The 21,011-nt window shown below is 36.9% G+C and overlaps 1 protein-coding gene across 1 annotated transcript; it reads left to right on the top strand.

The window, feature by feature from the left end:
* The first annotated feature begins 622 nt into the window (after positions 1-622).
* Cdc45 (cell division cycle protein 45) lies at positions 623-20,972 on the top strand. Its single transcript, XM_045736608.2, has 13 exons — positions 623-774; positions 2,405-2,557; positions 3,092-3,229; positions 5,358-5,426; positions 6,153-6,302; positions 7,522-7,583; positions 8,974-9,135; positions 10,060-10,191; positions 10,482-10,742; positions 11,684-11,822; positions 13,997-14,202; positions 16,134-16,210; positions 20,628-20,972. Exons 1-13 carry the CDS (start codon positions 724-726, stop codon positions 20,690-20,692), a joined length of 1,665 nt encoding a protein of 554 aa, XP_045592564.1. The 5' UTR covers positions 623-723; the 3' UTR covers positions 20,693-20,972.
* Positions 20,973-21,011: the final 39 nt, after the last annotated feature.

The following is a 21,011-nucleotide window of genomic DNA, read 5'->3' as shown; positions in this document are numbered from 1 at the left end:
TACTCTATCCTTTTGAGATATATTTCTTTCTTATCTCAATACACATACTTGAACTTGAACTTGGTGGCTTTACAAGAATGCAAGAACACCAGTGCTATGTACTCTCTCAGCCCAGTGTATCTTCTTGTATATAAATGAATAAATAAATAAATAAATAACATTTTGTTTGATTAATTCTAATTCTTGTAGGCGCGAACATTTGTGAACACTAGCTAGCGCACAAGTACAAGAGCATCTAAAAGACATATACAGACAGACGTGTGGCTTTTGACCTCGTTTTTTATTAATATTGCATGATAAGCGCCTATCTTTAATACCTATTATTATATACAAGTATAACTATCACATATTAAATGTAATAGAAGTTTACACAAAAACTGACCATTGCCTTGTGTTTTATGCGTTCGATCATGTTTGTGGGCATTCGGATATGTAGTATTTACGCTGGCGGGCGACGTTCTTACCAAATCCGGATTATGTTCATCACATCACTAAACTTCATTTAATAACTATATGCCTGTTAAGTAGAAGATTTTAAGTCTTAATAGCATTATATTATGATTTTAATATTGAGCAATTATTTATATATATACGAAAGGTACAAATTTTGTGTGGGAAATGGTGTAAAGTATATAAGTGTAGGGAGAGTGTAGTGGCCGTCAGCGGGAGGTTGGCGCCAAAAGGTTGAGTGTGAGGAGGGTGGCGCCGAGGCCGCCAGCAGTTATGTTCCTCTCTGACGCCCGCACACAATTCTACGACCTTATCAAAGGCAAGGTAAACCCCTCCACCAAATTAAGTAGCTTCCCGTCTTGTGCTGGCCATTTAGGTTGTTCTTGTAAAAGGCTTTTGTGTGATGGGGATTTAACAGGTTCGATGGTGCAGTGTTTCAATGTTTAGTTTTATACATTTCTCAGCAGTTGATGTCATTATCATGTTATTATATTTGAAATTATTTGTACCTTTCGTACATACACAATGTTGAAATTCAACTTCAGATAGACAATGTTAACATAGCAATAAAAATTATGTAAAGTTCCTTACCTTGTACTTAGACAAGGACTCTTCTTTCTTAAGATCAGATATTATGTACCTCGTCCTACCCTGGTGACGCTCTATTACTCTCTCATCTATCCTTATCTCAATTATGGTATTTGTGCTTGGGGTTCACGACCCAAAATCATCTTCGTCCTCTAATTACTCAACACAAAGCTGCTATTAGAACAATATCTAACTCTGGCCCCCAGACAGCACTCTTTGAAGATGTTAGATAGTAAGTCACTGGCACATTCTCTCATGTGTACTCTATATATTTAAGACTCCGAACTGTAATGTCAATCCTGACCTTAAACGGTTCCTAGAAGGTTGTAACAGACCCATGGACACCACACCAGAAACAAATTCCGAGAGTATGACTTAACCAAACTAGAAATGCTCTACAAATCAAGGGACTAAGAATGTGGAATGACCTTCCCAATCATGTCAAAGGCTGTACCCCTCTCAACCAGTTTAAGAGAAAAACTAAATACTACCTAATAAACTTCTTTGTACCTTACCTTACCCCCTAAATGTCAACCCATGTTTTGCTATTTTCAAACAATACTGTTTGTTGACCAACTTGTATAATTGCTGATTTCTGCCATGTACCTTTCAACATTATTTATACTTTAATCTCAATTAGTATTAAGTTTTAATCTAAGTGTTTTTTCTCCCACACCTTACCCGAAATGCTGTGCATATTAGTGGCTTTAGGTATTGTATGTACTAGCTCTATCTATAAATCCAACATTGAATTGAAAAAAAATGGTTCAGAGCTCCATAGATATAGACAACGCTTGAAAGAATGTGCAGAGACTTGATATTTAACGTGTTCAAAGATTTCAGTAAGGGAGCAAAATGGTGCCTGGAACTGGAATTTGTTTTTGTCCTAATTGTTGATTTTTGTTGAGTAATTAGGGGTCGGAGATAATTAAGGGTGGTAGATCCCCCCCCCCCCCATGCATAGATACCATAGGTGAGATATGGCACTTGTTCTGTGCCTTATATCGTGGGACTGCATTGGTTCTTGCGGAAGTCTTGTTACTATACCCCACCGAGGTCTACCGGTCTGTCACCCTAAACTTCGAGGATCCTATATTTGCTCAAAAGGAATAAATTAAAAATAAATTAATTCTAATCATGTATATTTTGATTATTTTGTTTGATCCTCATTAGATGCATGAACTTTGATATCAAATATTTAACAAATATTTTCCCCAGATTTTCATTTGAGAATACTGTATTTGGTATATTGACATGTCATTGTGGTGTATATGCAAATTTTTTCTCTTTCTCTGTTGGGAGAGAGGAGGCTGGCTAGAAAATTTTATTTATCATTTAAACTTGCTTAATGAAATTCTTTCTTCAGCGTATCTTGCTGCTGGTACACTTCGACATTGACGGCATTTGTGCTAGTAAAATTCTTCAGTCGCTGTTTCGCTCTGATCTCATATTGTACACAGTTGTTCCTGTGCAAACTCGAACTGATCTCATTAATGCCGTTCAGCAACATTCAGAACAGGTATGTGTAATGTTGTATGCTCCGATTTTATTTCACAGTGCAACCCATTTTGGATTTTGTACACAAATGCATGATCTAAATACTTTGCAGCATTACAGTACTATTAACTTTAATTAGGAAATTCAGTACATCCTCTTTAGCAAAAGGATATACAGGCAGTAATAATTTAAGACCAGAATATTTTAATGTTGCCATAATTTAAATAATATACTGATACTGACCTGTTTGCTTTAACTTATGACCTACTTTTGATGCGTGGATGAAGGAACAGTTGGTTGTGTCCAGGATAACCAAATTTTGAACACAGTTTTATTCTTCATGAATTGAAAGAAGTGTACCTTTAACTGCTGCTGGGAAAGTCAGTTTAATTACTGCCTGAAATTCTATGAATTTTAGTGGCTTTGCAAAAATGTAAGAACACTGATATTATGTACTCTCACAACCCAATATACCTTGTATACAAATAAATAAAGAATACAGTACAGTATTTGTATTTGTAAAGCACTTTGCATATTTAATGTTGTTTCTTTTCAGGTGAAACACATAGTGCTAATAAACTGTGGAGGTTGTGTTGATCTTGTTGACCTTCTGCATCCTCCTGAAGACCTAATTTTCTTTGTTGCTGATAACCACAGGCCTCTTGATATTTGCAATATTTATAATGCAGAACAGGTAAAGATAGTAAAATATTTCCGTGAATCTCTTAGTGTTTAATCCTTTAGCTATTTTTTGTTTGCTGCATGATTCATGTGCGACAGCTTTTTCACCTAAAAATAGATTTTATTTTTGCTGCCTTTTTATTAAATTTGAATACAGTATAAGAAAGGAAGTTTTCCTCTGGTCTTGGGATGGAAACATGGCTTGAATGCTGTTAAGTGGTGTTTGCCAAACCATTAATTTCAGCAGCAAAGATGAATCACTTCAAATGAACTTGTGCTGCCAATGGTGGGGTCATGGGCTTTGTCAGCCTTTGCCCCATATTTCTTAGATATTCTCTAGCCTTCTTATAAAAGTGAATGTAAGACAAGTCTTGAAATATCATGAGTGGACCACATTTTTTAAATTAAACTGCAGGTAGTGGATTCATGCTAGATTACAACCTTTCTTACAATTATCCCCCATAACAGCTACCTTGATGCAGTAGTGGAGCTAGAGTTCTTAAAGAAAGTTCTGCTAAAGTCTTCCCTGCCAAACTGATGGTTGGGGTTAAAACAGGCGATTGTCATAATATTCTCAGATTGCCTTCACATGAGAGAACTCTACACAGCGACTATGGCGCCTGGAGAAGGGATGGGGGGGGGCGGAGGGATACCTTGAAGTTACCTTGAAGTGTTTCCGGGGCTTAGCATCCCCACAACCCGGTCGTCGAACAGACCTCCTCGTTGCTGGACTGGTCAACCAGGCTGTTTGATGCAGCTGCTCGCAGCCTGACATATGAATCACAGCCTGGATGATCAGGTATCCTTTGGAGGTGCTTATCCAGTTCTCTCTTGAACACTGAGGGGTCAGCCAGTTATGCCCCTTATGTGTAGTGGAATTATGTTGAACAGTCTCGGGCCTCTGATGTTGATAGAATGTGCGATGTATGACATCCTTTAAAAATAGGGTAGGGGCAGTAATGCACAACAGAATAAATTGGCTGGCTAGCAAGCAATGATCTAGTTCGACTTGGATTCTATTCTTGTTGTTGGGCTCTGGTAAGTTGGGTTACTGTGAAGTGAAGGTCCCAGTTTATGCCTATTTCACCTACTTTCCAAATTCATGTTGTGGGCAAGGAGGCCTCCTACCTTGATACACTGGAAGAACCTTTAAAGGTGAGCATAGCAGTCCTCAGAGTTGCTGTTCTCAGCCTCCTTCCTGTATGTTACCTCTAGAGAAATTGGTGGAGCTACTGTTATCAGAGCAACAAGACTTGTTCAAGCCAACCTCACCTAACATTTACACAGAATATTTGCTAAAAAAATGTCCTCAATATATCCTATTATTTATATACATAACATAATCAATATTTTTTACTGCATCTGCATGTAATAACTTGTCAACATCTCGGTCCACATCCATTCTTGCACAAGGCGTTCTCAATCATTCAAGATCCTTATGACGTGGTTTACTATTTTGTAATGTAATTTTAATACTTTTTCATGGTATGCCATATGTGAAGGTGACCTTTTACCAAGTAAAAAATGGAAGACCATTCCAAAATTTAAAATATTTGACAATTATGCTGATTGGATGTGTTTATTACAGAATACACTGTACAGGATTTTGTTAACACTTTCAATTTCTTATTTGGACAATTTTTTTTTTGTAGAAACAATGGTCTAAAACAGCTTTTACTTTTCAAGTACAGTGGAACCTCGACTTATGAATGCCCCTACAGTACTTGAGGATTTTTCAAGTTACGACCCCCAAATTCAAATTCATTGGAAAATTTTACTCGACTTATGACCTTTGCCTTGACTTGCATTGCAGTATTTTGATTATTAACAGCATATTATTACATAATGCAAATTGTGTGAAAACCCTGTATAAACTGAGGGTTCATTTTATTTAAATCTGAATGCGTAGTGGAACTAGTAAAGTAATTAGCAAAACAGATTACACCTTGCAAATAAAAGCTAATTAGCTCTTTTACCTACAAGTTGCCAAATTTCAATGAAGGATATATAATTAAACTTGGACGCTGCATTTAACACCATTTCGAGAGTGCTGGTAATATGATAATTATGGTGACAGGAGTCTCTTCTGCTATTTTTTTTTAATGTGTATACTTTTTTAACCAAGAATTTTATTAATACAGATTCGAATCCTGACCAAACTTGGTGATGAGGAAGTCCCTGCTTTTGCTGATGTATTTCGTGAGGATGAAGTAAGTGTATCTCAAGTCCTTAAATGTTACGTATCCATTGAAAAAGCTGCTAGCATTTGTTTATATTGGAAACTAATAAATTTGATAAAAGATCTATTATAACTGTGGAAATAATTGTTTTCTGGCATGTGGTAATAAGGAATGAGAGGGAAAAGTGTGTGTACACACGCATATGCATGCTGTGTGTGTACACACACATGCGGCATATGCATGCAGCATATGTGTACACATACAAAAAATTATAAACATTTGCTGGTGAATGAAAGTGGTGAAGTTAGATTGCAGGAATAATGGGGTGGCAAGTAAAATATGCACACATGGGGAGTGAAGAAGCAGGGACTGAGTGTGAACATCATTTGAGAAGTGGTGGAGGATATGGTTAGTTGGAATCGGCTTGTTAAAGCTTTAATATTTTATTATGCACAAGCAGCACTGCATGCCTGGTCATATGGATGGGTGCTGCTTTGGATAATTTTGTTAGCAATAGGTTCTATGTTATAATGTTTGTGTGAACAAAAAAGGCAATTGGTTTGGTGTCTGAGCATCTTTACCCTCTTCTTATACTGTATTGCTTGCCTAGTATCTTCTAGTAGTAGTATCTACTTCTAAGTATCTACTTCTAAGTATACTAAGTAGTATCTACTACTTATCTAAGGTAGTGTCTTCTCATGCCTTGAAAGTTGGAAATTGGTAGTTGTTGTTTAATATGAACTTGGCTCCTTACAGAGTGATGATGATGAAAGTGATGAGGAAGGGGAGAAGAGAGGACGGTTTGATGAGGAGGCCTTGGAAAAACGCAGAGCTAGGCGACACTGGGAGCAGCAGCGGCATAAAATTATTTTTGACTACACGCAATTTTCCTATTATGGAAGCTCTGTAAGACATATCTATACTTGTAGCAGTTTTGACACATATTTGTGAACACACACTAGGCTGATTTGGAAGCTAGAACACAATGGTGGGGTGACAGGCAGGCTTCTGGCTTGGATAAAAAAAAATTACAGATAAATTAGAGCAATAATCAGAGGCAATGTATCAGACTGGGTTGTAATGTATCAGATGCTAAGTTACTAGAGAGAGTAAAAGACTTATACGACTGCCATTCTCTTCAAAATGATATCAACAAAATGAATAATTGACACGTGGACAAATACCATGTAAGGAGGTGTGGAATAGTGGGAACAGGTCACAAACAACCTAATATAGTTATGTGAAAAGATATTATAGGACTCTGAGTGAGTGTGAGAGAGAGAGAGGGAGTGTGAGTGTGAGTGTGTGTGTGTGTGTGTGTGTGTGTGTGTGTGTGTGTGTGTGTGTGTGTGTGTGTGTGTGTGTGTGTGAGAGGGAGGGAGAGAGAGAGAGAGAGAGAGTGATCTAAGTTTGGGTCTGGATACTGAACTGTCACCCAGCTTGGGAAATACAGTACTGAGGTAATTATACATAACATTAATGAGACTAAAAGTAGAGTATGCAGCAGTTGTAAGGTGTCCATGCCTTAAAAAAAAAACTGAGGAACCACTGCATTAAGTGTACAAAAAGCTAGTAGGTAGAATGGGGGAAAAAAAAGATGTGATTGCCACAAACAAAACTGTAACAAGAATCGACAAAGTTGTTTGAGAGGAACTTTCAAAACCTGCAACGTCTAAAACTTTGGATCACAGTCTCCAGCTTAGAAAAGGCAAAGGTGCTATGGTGGTGATCAAAAGTTCTCTTCGTTAACAGTTGTAGACAGTTGAAATATATTGAGTGAGATAGTGATCACAAACTACCACACTTCCCAGTACCACTCCCAAAACTGGACGAACCATTGCCAGAACAGCACACCCTGGGGTGAGGGTAGAGAGGGAAGAGAAACCATTTCATAAATTGTATTAATTTTCTAATTTTTGTTGTCCAGAAGCCCTGCAACTTTGGTATTAAAAATAATTTCAAGCTCTGTTCTGTGATACATAGAATAACCAGAATGCATTCCATTCACCTGGGCTGCATGGGTCTCCAACCGTGGACCCCAAGGACAACATGCATTGTTAATATTTGACTTAATATTAATACTTAAAAGTGTTTTCAGGATATCAAATGCATCTTATTTTTGCAGACTGCAACACTAATGTTTGACCTGGCATGGAAGCTCTCTAAAGATTCTAATGAATTATTATGGTAAGTTCATAACTTTTAAGCTTAAATTTTATGTAAGGTTCATTATCTTTTAAATATTTTATTTATATTATCTGCAATACTAATTAAATTAATTTTTTTTTATGTAGCAACCTGCTTGAATCATTTAGAAGGGTAGTTTTTAATGTATTTTTCCATTTTTCATTATTGTATGGGAACTGTTCTGGATCATTTCCATGAGTCGGGAGGGAGGGATGAGTGCGGTGTTGCTGTCTCTTGTTTCTCTAAGTTGTTCATGTTCTCTTTTCAGAAGAAGAGATATTGAAGGTTTTGACTACAGTGAGTGCATCTTTCCAGCCACCTTACCAGGTGTTCTGTATTAAGTCAGTTTTATCTGCTTTTTCTCATAGAATCCTTGTCTATCCATTCTTGGGCTCCTGATCTATGGAATAGTCTTGGGGTGACCAGGTCTTGTTGGGGTGTGATTCTCTGATGCTTGCTTGGCATAAGGAATGCCTAGGCATTTTGTCTGGTCTCTCAGGGTTTCTATTGCATGTGGTCGTCAGTCTTCCCTTGCGTGTTTCAGATTTCTGCTCGGCTATCTACTCCATTATTCAGCATTTGTACTTTCTTGAATAAGGGTGTGAGGGAGATGACATACACCCTTCAGGTGCTCTCTTGATCTCGGTTCCGAAGAAACATTTTCCTCATCCATGATTTACCGCGGATATGTTATGGCTCGCTTCCCATATTTCCTGTTCAATATTTTGTATGAACATGTTCCAGGTTTGCCAGGTGGCTTCATGCCAGTCCTGACTCATTTCCTTACATCTGCACAATGCTTATTTCCTTATTGTTATGTTTTGATCCACCCAAAGATGTATGTCTCCCTGTCAGTTAGGGGTGTGATTCTTTGGTGGTGTGAAAACACAGTTCAGTGCAGGAGCAAGTGGCATTTTGATTCTCACTTCTGTGCTATTTTTCTGACATCTTTGTATGCCATCATCTTTTGCCTGGCTTTCTGTAAGTTTGGTTCTGTAAAGGGGTGTGGTAATCCTCTCATTCCCATGCCCTTTGAATAGGCTGGGGTTTAGAGTAGGATGTTTTAGTTTACCTCATTCAGGGTGTCTGGTATTAACTTGGGTTTCAGATTCTTTGCTTGGGTAATTGCCATTTTCATGGCATCTGGATGCTAGCCTACTTGGAAAACTGGTTGGTTTTGGTCAATCTGTCTTCTGGCCAAGTATTCAGTTCTTCAGGTGTTGATTCACTATAGCTTCATGGTCAATTTGTGAGTTTCATGTGGTTACATAGTCTCAGTCTACGTTAGGGGGTTGGATTTAGATTTCGAGAAAGAGCGAGTTTCTGTTTCCCTAGTTGTCAAATTTGTGCTCATATTTCTAGTAATATTTGAATCTCTTCTTCTTTTCAGGTGGGCAATTGTAGGTGAAACAGAACTGTTAATGTCAGAACGAACAGAACAAGACAAATATTTGCTGGTAACGGCCACCCTTCAAAATCATGTATCTCGTCTAAACCACAAAGCCCAAGATGAACAACCACTAGATTGCCTCAGAATCACATTTGAAAAAGAGTATCCTTTACTGCATATTATTTTTGTTTGTCCTTTTACTTTCCTTTTTCCAAAAGTCTTTTCTGCTACTTTAATCATGTGTTGACTAACATCAGTGCATTAATAATAGTACTATAATGACATTTTATATTATTATATATTATTATTTTAATGGCATTTGAATACCAATGAAGACTATGGTTCTGATAGTTCTCAATAGATGTCATGGCATTGCCCAGGACCTATACTGTTTTACAGTTTATCCAGTAGATCCTTGTGCAGTGAATCTCACAAATGAGGCTTTTTATTTTTTATTTTTCCTCACTGGAAGCGGCTAGTTTATTGTGTACCCCATACCCATCCTGTGAGGTAGTGCAAATAAGGATTGCAGAGAGCACAAAAGGTCTTTTATCACACCTCAATGGAGATTATCCTTCACACTTTATAATTATAATGTCAGCTAGTTACAGAGAATGTTCCATTTCAATGGCTGTGTGTTTATAGTTAATCATACATTAATTGTAGGTCTTTTTGCCAATACATTATTGTTTGAGGTATGGAGATATTACAAATACAGACTGCCCTTTCACCGAGTGCTTGTGGGTCATATATAAAACCTGGACTGGTTTCAGTAGGGGCCTCCAGACTTCCTGTGATTTCAGTCAAAATCCGGTTGTATGACTTGAATGACATGAATATGAATACAAGTCACAGTGGTCTAGTGGTAGAGTATGCAGCTTGGCAAAGTCAAACTCGTAGCTTCAGCTCCACCTCATGGCCCTAGTGGATTTTCTCTTCTCGATGTGCCTTACTTTTAAAGTTTTCAGGAATTTTTGCTCCTAGATGTATTAAATCATACTGTATAAATAGCTAGTGATAGTAGTTAATAAATTTTAATTATTACTTAGTTTATTTGAAGATGTAAGTTTCCTTAATTTTCATTAGATTGCAGCTTGCACTATACCGTCATTGGAGTTTGGTAGAGAGTATGCGGCACTCACTCTATCCTGCTACCACTCTCAGACTTTGGACCCTCAAAGGAGAAAAGAAACTACACGAGTTGTTAGCAGAAATGGGGTGAGAATATCAGAAATTCTGAAATTCGTTAATATTACTGTACTAACTGTTGCAGTGTGTGCAGTACACTCAAATTGCACTTTTACATTGGATATTTTATATGACTAGGAATTTGCTATCTAAAATTTTCCCAGGGTGTGGGAAAAGTTAATGTACTGTTAATTAATTACCTAAACATCCAGAGGTATCATTAGGTCCAGGTAAGTGAGGTTGCACTGTAGTCTTCAATATTGAAGTTTTTATCGGTACAACCATAACATCCTAAGTACTGTAATTGTCTTTTGTCACAGACTTCCTTTGGCACAGTGCAAGCAGAAGTATTGCGGCATGGATGTCTCCCTTCGCAATGAGCTTCAGTCTCTACTTGAATCTAAAGCAGAAAAATATGGACTGAACAACCTGCTGTTTGCCTCCTTCTCCTTATCTCATGGCTTTAGAAGTAAATTCAGTGCTCTGGATTATGTGTATGCCACATCAGCTCTCTTAGAAACTGCAGAGAAGGAAAAAACCGCTACAGATGCATTTTTGGATGTTGCAGATAGCCTTATCATGTAAGTATTTTTTCTTAAGCTAAACAGTTTTCCTTCTGTATTGCAATGGGGGCCATATGAATTATGAGATTAAAATGGGGAAGATTGATTAATTAAAATACAAACTTAATATAAATGGTCAAATAAAATAACAAATGCAATATACAGTACTGTACTGTATGTTCATAGAACTGTATTATGAAATATTTATGACTCACATTTGTGGTATTATATTTCAAATATTCAGTATCACAAAAAGGGCCAATTTTTTTGTTGGGGAAAATTTAGAACTGCTGTATGTAAGCATCTCGTGTGTCTTTACTGCTTTGGTCAAACACTGTGTGCATTAGAGGCTTTAGGTATTGTATATACTAGCTCTATCTAGAAATTCAACATTATGTTTGTAACTCATTTTGTATGTACTTTTACCTGAATAAACATTATTATTATTATTAAAAAGAAATAAAAATGCAATGAGAAGTGTTATCAACTTGCAGTACTTGATTATAATACCAGCTATCTGTACACAATCAGTCTCACAGCAGGAGGGATGATCCTTGCCCAGCAGTCTCAATCCTGACCTTGACTCCCTAATGGACACCACGCATGTGAGGCCAAAGCTCTTATCAATCGAGCTATTGAGTAGTCTTAATAAGGAAAATATCCAGTTTGGCAGCATCCTGGAATTTTTAACTTTACCTGACTTGTTCTCCCTCCTCCACCTCTATTTACCTGATCTCTTTGTTCATACTCTCCTTCCTCCACCTCTATTTACCCCCATCTCTTGTTCATGCTCTCCCTTCTCCACCTTTCCCTACCCCCATCTCTTATGCATGCTCTCCCTACCCCCATCTAATGTTCTTGTTTGCCCTTCTTTCCTTTTTATGTTACTAGTATATGTGGGATTATGTTTTGGTAACAACAAAATGTGTAATATTAAATGTTTGCGTTGTTATTTGCAGATCTAAGCTTGTGGTTCTGGAGAAGGGTATAGAGAGCAGTAAACAACAACTAGAGGCAATTTATAGACAAGTACAGACCTTCCTGGATATGAATCAAGTAATCTCTGCTGGTCCATTCCTTTATGCCACTGTTATTGAGGTAAAATGTGTTTGTTCTTGATATTTTCAACCAGATAGTTGCAATAAAATATGCCACATGCTGGCTGATTGAAGGTCCACCTTGTAGGTACCTTCAAAAGGGTCCATTTTTTGCATTTACAGGACTATGTATGGTCCTTTGAAATTAAGCTGTCAAGGGTGAGTTTGCAGGCTGCATTACAAATGAAACTATGCTGTTATTAAAATGATCACATGAAGAATTGGATATTTATTATTGACCATCTTCATGCCATGCACCAAAATGGATTGTTTGGCAAACTTTCCGTACATGTTTAGGCCACACACATGGAAGTATTGCGACCTATATACAGTACAGTAAAATCAATTTTAACAAGACAGGAATGTAGTACTACTAATTGTACATGAAAGCAATGATTGTAGTTATTCCATACAGAAGCCTTCAAACTTGAACCTATCCTGTGTCTACTTTACCTGAGGTCTACCATTTTTAGTAGCATTAATGAGCACAGGAAGCCAGCAGCTTGTCAAAGGTTCCCATTATTTCTGACAAGTTTGTTTGCTTACTGCCATGTTGCTTGTCTTGTACGTTTGGGTGGTGCTACACCAAAATTGCCAAATGTGCTATGTTTTGGATGTATGGGCAAGTTTTTCTATTACATTACATAATAAATATCTACAGTTGCACTTCTGTAGTATTACCACATTAAAACACACAAATCAAATTATCATGATATACTGTACATCAACGAGAAAATTCACTGGGACTATAAGTGGGCGCAAACCTACGACTTCAGCATTGCTAGTTGCGTACTCTACCACTAGATTTCAGTAGGAATCAGATTGTATGACCTTAACAAGTCATCGGTGGTCCAGTGGTAGAGTACGTGACTGGCAATCCTGGGGTCATAGGTTCGCGCCCACCTGTAGTCCCACTGGATTTTTTCATTACCACATTAAATATGTAAGCCCAATTTGTCTGTCCTTTTTTTATCTGAAGTACTACTTACCTGAATTTTTCAATGTAGATTTGGTGGCACCCTGGTGTAGAAGCGGTCTTCCTCTTCCTGGGTTGTTGGTCAGTCAGTTTCACATTTAATGTTCATTTGGTACTGGTACATATGAGTGACCTTGAAACTTTCCTGTATAGGCACGAGGAAATATAGTTTATCCTTATAAACCAAGATCAAATGCATGTTAATCCAGTTGTGTAACCCATTGACTAATAAATAATTTTAAGTTTCATTGAGATCTGCCCTGTCATGCCTGGTTTACAGTGTTCTTAGCCCTGTGGCTATCAACCATTCCTGATATGAGAAATGACTTGGCTTTGGAATTATTTTTGTTGCCTGGTGTTGCACTTTCTCCAGAGCAGCTATGTCCTGAAGATCAGGTCTCCATGCTTGGATACTGTTATCCAAATGGGGGTGCACCAGAGATTTATACAATTTAATAATTATATTCTGTTCCTTAAAGTCAAAGGTACACTTGAATATTCCAAGGGTTTAGTTAGCTCTTCTGACTGCTGTTCCTACCTGTTGTGCAACTTTCAGTGAGTGGTGGATTTTCACCCCACGGTCCTTGGAGTTAAATGACATTCGAACATTTCTCGAACAATGCTTCACCCACATACTACAAACATAAGTAACTGTTCACAAAACCCAAACACCTAACCTAATTTAGGCCAAATTATACACTAAATTATAATATATAATGTTAACATGAGAAACTCAATACAGACTGAATACACAGTACTAAATGTTAAATGTGCGAGTCATTGGGGTCAGCCACTGCTTAGACGAGCATAGCTCAAGGACAGGTTTGGGAGCGAGTATGGGGAGATGGGGTGATAGATGCATATTTGTTGTAAATTGCAAGTATTGTGTTTTAGTTTTTAATGTATTTTATCAATACACCATCTGGACAGTTAGTTAAATTCCTTTCCAGCATACATGAGCCATATGGTACTGTAATAATTAACTTTTTACTTTTTTTTTTTTTTTTTTTTTTTTTTAGTTTGTAAATATCATATTTTTATTTTTTCTGGTAAGTGATGGTGCTTTCTCGTCTCATAAACTTTGAGCTATAATATTTGTTTTTCTGGTATTAGATAGAGAATTTAGAGAATAATTTCTGTTCCTTATTTCAGCTACAATATAATCTTAATGCATTGGATCTTCTCTCTTTAATTATTAGGGTACCCCAGACGCTAGATTCTTTGCAGCGCCCCAATGTCTGTCCCTTCTTGCACGCTTCACTTTAAAGGCACACGTTGCAATCTCTCGCAGTAAGAAGTCACGCTCGCTACCTCTCATCATCACTACTCCAGATGTTAGGTCATCGGAGTCAAATACATGTCTTGTTTGTGGTATTCCTCCAACTTCTGAAGATTCTCCTAGAAAGTAAGTAGCTAATGCATTAAGTTTTGTCATAGTCGAGTAGTGTTACTGCATCCACTTTCATGCCCCATTTTGTTCATTAAGTATTTTAATTTTTGGCACTTTGTGCTGGTGAAAATAGTATGTATGTGAAAAAAGTGGCATTGAAGGGAACTTAGTGGAGACTGTTTGTTAGGAGGGAATGATTAGTTGTAATTTTGTCTGATATTGATCATCAGTATTTAACATAAAGTATGTAATAACTGTTACTTTTGTTACTAAATTTTTTCAAATTTTATGATTTGTTAACTTTTCTTCAACCTTCAAGGCTATTGTCCTTAGGGCAGGAAGGTACTAAATCTTATGAAAATGGTAAAGCGTGTTACTCAGTGTATGTATTTTAGAATGTGCAGTTCTGAAGCTTGCATGTCAATTTACACATGCCAGTTTGCATCTTGCATCTCAGTTTAAGACTAAGGCATAGCTTTATTAGATGTATGGTATGCATAGGTGACAGTATGGTCTGGTTCAACAAAATAGGACAAGGTAAAGGTGCTGATGGGGAAATTTTAGGCATCCTCAACACTAATATACACTACTTTTAATTTTTCTCTTGCCAAATAACACCACCTGTATGGTGTTATTTGAATGTAAATGTTCAACGTCCTCCCAGCAAGCATAAGAAATATTGCCGGAACAACCGTGGACATTTTCAAGAGGAAACTAGATTTATTCCTCCAAGGAGTGCCGGACCAACCGAGCTGTGGTGGGTATGTGGGCCTGCGGGCCGCTCCAAGCAACAGCCTGGTGGACCAAACTCTCACAAGTCAAGCCTGGCCTCGGGCCGGGCTTGGGGAGTAGAAGAACTCCCAGAACCCCATCAACCAGGTATCACCTGAGGACCACAGAAATGTCATTGTGCGAGAAGCCTATGCTATGCTTTCCAATTTCGGAAATGCTTTTAAATACAGGGATGGCAAAATACTAAAAAAAAAAATCACAACTTTTGTAAGACCAAAGCTGGAATATGCAACAGTTGCATGGTGCCCACATCTTAAGAAGCACATCAACAAACTGGAATAGGTGCAAAGACATGCAACTAAATGGCTCCTGGAACGAAAGAAAAGAGCGATGGTGAGAGGTTAGAGGCATAAAATATGCCAAAATTAGAAGATAGAAGGAAAAAAAAAGAGGTGATGTGATCACTACGTAAAAAATAGTAACAGGAAAAGACAAATTTGATAGGGAAGAATTCTTGATACCTGGAACTTCAAAAACAAGATTTAAGAGATATAAGCAAGATTTAAGCTAACTAAACAAGGCTGCAGAAGAAATATAAGAAAATTCACCTTTGCAAACAGAGTGGTAGACGATTGGAACAAGGTAAGTAAGAAGGTGGAGGAGGCCAAACCCATCAGTAGTTTCAAAGTATCGTATGACAGTGCTGAGAGGACATTACACCACGAGTGTAGCGTCTCATCCTGTAATTACACTCTCCATGGTTTACGAATTAATAATACAGTATCTCCATTGTTGAATGTGTGTGTGGATCATCTTGAATAGAGGTCGTACCAAGTTTACAATAAGAATAAATGGAAGAACTCGAACTTTGTGTGTATGATGGTTACTGCAAAAAGTAGGTACTTTATGTAGATTCATGAAGTTGAACATTTTTTAATGTATGTGAGAGAAGACTTCTGAATGTGATTTTATGAGTTGTTTATGATGCGTCTGTATCTCGTGAAAGTGTGGAACAGGTATATAACTATGAAGCACGGATATAGTGTAAATATTTAGCCTTATTTATTTCACCATGGTTAAATATCAGATCAGAATGAATTTATACTCGATATTTATTATTTCTTAAGATTGTCATCATATCCTTTCATCATAGTTTTTTTCCAGTACTTTTAAAATAGACAATATTAATTAAAAGAATTATTTTTGTCTCACAGTTTCTTTGGAAAAGCTTTTGAGCAAGCAGCTGACAAGACAGGGTCAAAAGCAGAGTTAGAGTTCTTTGATACAAACAGTAAGTACAATATAAATATGATGACAATTATTTTAGTCTCAAATTTTATCTGTCACCATTCCTTAACAAACAAATTGTATACTCCACATGTGGTTATGCATAATTGGAATATTATCTTATTATTCTTCCATCAATTGTGTATTGCTTCTCTATTTTTGTGCTGGCATCCAGTAATTATCATTATTACCTCCACTGGTTATTAAATCATAAATAATAAATTCTACATGGAATATCGTGCTTCTAGAGGAGCATGCGATTATGCACACTTTACTTTCGTACTGCGAGTTATCTAAATTGTGTTCATATAGCACAACTATACCTCCTATTTACTCCCATGCCTGAAGATAGTTTCATCCTCATTCCCAATACAGCTTTGTCAGTGCTATGCTCCCTCAACTGGAAGTTAAGGAAGCATACACATACACATGCTCCACACACATGCAAAGATATTCAAAGTATTAAAAAAATCATGTCCCAATCTTCTAACCACGTGTAGAGTTAATGTAGATGTTAGGCTTCAATATAATGTTTACTTCTTACTTTAACATAAATCTTGGTGTCATTTTTAAATGTATGTGGCTTGTGATGTTCTCATGTCATTAATGTATATGACATAAGAAAACAAAAAATTGGTCCCAGGCTGGACCTTTGGACCCCACTTACCACATTTCTCCAGTCAGATTAGTTTCCATTTAGGATGACTTTTTGCTTTTTTTTTAACCAGTTTTGTTTTAACCTGGTTCTGCCACTTACTCCATTTGCCTGTAATTTCTTTGTCAGTTTTTCATGTGACACCTTATCAAAAGCACTAGAGAAGTCAATGTATATATATACTATGTCTACTGCTTTCAAAGGTGTGAGAAGGATATTGTGAAGCAGGATTCATTTTTAATAAAAGCATGTTGCATTGATTTTACTAACTTTTGCACAGTAAGATAGTGAATGATTCTCTACATGAGCTTTCAAGTATGTGAGGCTAGGCTGATTAGAAGGTACTTATATGCTGAGCTGCTGCTGCCTTTTTTTTTTATACATACATAATATATATATATATATATATATATATATATATATATATATATATATATATATTAGTATATTTTGGTAGCAGTCTTTCCTGTAGACATATATTATTAAATATGACCGAAAAAGTAAGATTAATAAGATTGTTTCGTGTTCTGTCTTGTGTTGATGAAATTAATACCCTATTAAATACCACCTCACCCCATCCACCTCACTCAAATGTAGATATAAACAAATCGGAGATATGTAAGTTCTATTCAGTTGTGTATGTGTAAAGTCTTTGAAAATGTAATAAGTTTTACGAAACGCGCTCAAGTGTCGCGTCAGACTAGAAATAAAAATGAACTTTGGAGAATTGATTTTTGAATTACAGTACCTCCAACAGTGAAAAGAAATGTACGAAAGATTGAGAAAATTCGTGTTAGAATTATTAATCTTACTTTTTCGGTCATATTTAATATATATATATATATATATATATATATATATATATATATATATATATATATATATATATATATATATATATATATATATATATAATGGTGACATTTGCCAGTCTAGGGAAACTAACACCTGATCTAGAGATATTCTGAGCTGTAATTTCTTTAACTGCCAGATGAACTGGCAGTTATACTTTGGATTGAATTCCATCAAGACCTAGGGCTATTGAATCTTTGTTAATGCTCGTACTGATTGTGTCACATGGTATGGGAATACCTGTTAATTCGTTGTCTTTCCCTGCTTCAAACATTTGTGTGTGGTGGGATATTGTCTAATCTTTCTACTGTGAGCACTGATGTAAAAGTATTCATTCAATGTTGCCTGTCCTTGTTTCATCAGTTATAAATTGGTTAGTCTCATCTTGTATGAGCCTTGGTCAAGTCTCTTGACTTTGTTTTACATTTTTCTAGGCATAAAAAGACATTTGCTCAAAACAGATCCAGTTTTCTTTGATAGTTTCTTGTGACTGAATTTAATGCCCTTCTGTATATCTCGTAATCTATGTTTGTGGATCAACACCTTTTCCAGAGGTTACTTAGTTTGTTTTTATTTTTTTACCGATTCTCATCCATCCACGGGGTACTTGTCTTTTTCTTTCTCCTCCTTGGCACAGATTTTTGAAGTACGGTACTTCAATGATGGTCTTTTTGAAATTTTCCTGTGGTGCTTCGATGAATTGATCTGATAACTCCCTCCAGGTGGTGTTTTGCAATTCCTCTCTGTCCTTAGTAGTCTCCTTGAAGGTAGTCTTCGAAAATCTCCTTGAAGGTAGTCTTAGAAAATCATCATCCTGTACCTTTATCATGGCTACACAATAATTGATTGTTGAAAGTCCTCAAGCTGTTTCATCATTTTTTTCTGATCCTCTTGTAGTTAATTTGTTGTCATAAATATTTTCCCTTTATTCTTCTCATTTCTCCATGTGTATTTTAGGGGAAGTGCTGGGTTCATTGACTTGATCATGTATATTGCAAGAAAAAAAGTTATTTTTGGCTTGCTCATTGTTGTATGTGTTGAATAATAAGTCTGATATTTTTTGACAATTGGCGCCTTACACTGGAGTGAATTCTCTGTAAGTAGTCTTACTCTGACATATAGACAATTACCGCAAATATATTGGCTACTCACTCTAGTCTTCCAGCTAGGCACTTGTCTTCCCAGATGTGTGGTGGGGTAAGAGGAGTGACCACTCGACAGGCTAGACAGTGTATCTTGTTACTTGCACTACTCTTGTATTATTAGTATATTTAATTCTTGGATAGCACAAAACTAATTTGCTTTTTATATGTACAAAGGTTTACTTAGTTCTATGGTGCCTATTAGTCATTGACTTCTGATGTATAGTGATTCCTGGAGCCTGAGGCACTACAATTGTAGATTGATAAATTCCCCTTAATACTGTAATTGGTCACTATTATCAGCCATTTTCAAATTGTTGTTTTTTATGGTTATTGATGTCATATCTATTACTTCACTCGCTAGGCTGGTATGCTGTGAATGTTTGTCATATTGAATCAATTTAATCATTGAATCAGAATAAGTATATCATTGGTACATTTCCACTGGGCTGATTCAGTCACTTGCACAGAAATAAAAATTGTAAAAGTAATGCCTCTTCCTGCCACTCATACAGTACTACTGTATTAACATTAGCTCGGGCTCTAGAACAACTTGGTTACTTCCAGGATATGTCACATTTTCACTGATAACCGAGCCTCATTGCCCATAAAAATACGGGAGCACTACTCGCTTGCTTCCACTCCGTTCCCATCTTCACCAATGGGGTCTAAGTCTGCTGAGGGTGTGGGCTACTCTGTTGTTTTTCCTGACCACACTTTGTGTCACCTTCCTCTGGAGGCTAGCATCTTCACAGCAGAACTTTATGCTATTCTCTATGCTCTTCGTCTTCTGCTTTCCCGGTGTCAATCCTCCTTTGTGGTTGTAGTCGACTCTCGTAGTGCCCTCATGGCTTTAGGGTCCTTTAATCCGGTCCACCCGGTGGTCAACGAGATTCAACATTGGCTGTTTCTTATCTCCAGTAAATTTAAGTCGGTTGAGTTTTGCTGGGTTCCTAGCCATGCTGTGTCTTTAAATAAGCGTGCGGATGCTGCCGCTAAGGAAGCTATCCGCACTTGACCTATCTCCCGTAAAGGTATTCCTTATTCTGACTTTTACCGAGTTATTCGTGCCTCCATCCTTGCTCGCTGGCAGAGTTGTTGGTCTTCTGTTATTGGTAACAAACTGCGTACTCTTAAGAGTCGTTTGTCCCAGTGGCCTTCATCCTACCACCGTAACCAGCAGTGGGAAACTGCTCTGGCTAGGTTATGTATTGGCCATACCTGTTTAACTCACGGTCACTTAATGGAGCGCCGCCCTGCTCCTTATTGTCCAAATTGCATTGTCCCTCTTACGGTTGTGCATATCCTTGTTGAATGTCCTGACTTCTAGGACGAGCGTGTGTCTTGTTTTCCGACCTTTCCCCGCGGTCGCTTGTCCCTCGATAGAATTCTTGACGACTCGGATACATTTGATATCGTTCGCCTTATGCGTTTCTGTTCTCGTATTGGCATCCTTGGTGATATTTAGCACCCTCTGATTATTCCACACATTTGATGGTGCTACATAACCTTCCCGGTTGGTGCCTTCTTTTGATAATTACTCACATGCTTATGCCACCTACCTTTGTATCAATATGACTGGGCACCAAGCCAATTTATATTTGTGTACAGTATAGAAAAATAGATGGTAAATGTTGTACAAAAATATGCTTTACACAGTACTATTTGATACCATTAGTGTAGTGTGTAGACAGACTTTCATGTAAAAATTTCAGCATTCTATTTTCTAATCATACACAAATTTGTAAGTTAATAATGATTTACCTTCACAGTTATCCGGCTGAGTGTAGATGATCGCAGCAAGTTTTTTGATGCCCTTATATCATTGTTGTGCTAGGTATCAAATGTTGAAGTGGCCTGTAATGTCTCCTATTGAAGTCAAAAGGTATGATGGTGATTTATTTAAGAATTGAAATAAATCCAAATTACTGAACTTTGTAAGTGATCAACAATTGGATAACTTTTAGACAATTATTCACATCCTATTATCTAAATTGTGATAATTTTTTTAAGCTTTATTTTATTTGTGCCAAGTCGATCTGGTAATTTATTGATAAATGTTAACTTGGCTCTCTTATTGTAAAAAAAATATATATATATGTATTCTATAATAAAAAGATTGATTTTATTTTATAAAGATCCAAATGGTAAATGAA

Source organism: Procambarus clarkii, chromosome 18 (assembly GCF_040958095.1).
Source record: "Procambarus clarkii isolate CNS0578487 chromosome 18, FALCON_Pclarkii_2.0, whole genome shotgun sequence".
Classification (NCBI taxonomy): Eukaryota; Metazoa; Arthropoda; class Malacostraca; order Decapoda; family Cambaridae; genus Procambarus; species Procambarus clarkii.
The sequence above is the reverse complement of the archived record's forward strand: the minus strand, read 5'-3'. Positions and strand labels throughout refer to the sequence as shown.

What these genes read in the sequence shown, in the direction of transcription:
- Cdc45 (XM_045736608.2), top strand. Translation starts at nt 724, where the DNA reads ATGTTCCTCTCTGACGCCCGCACACAATTCTACGACCTTATCAAAGGC. An exon ending in TTTCCTATTATGGAAGCTCT is followed by an intron (nt 6,303 to 7,521) that starts GTAAGACATATC and finishes TTATTTTTGCAG; the next exon opens with ACTGCAACACTAATGTTTGA. An exon ending in GTTGCAGATAGCCTTATCAT is followed by an intron (nt 10,743 to 11,683) that starts GTAAGTATTTTT and finishes TGTTATTTGCAG; the next exon opens with ATCTAAGCTTGTGGTTCTGG.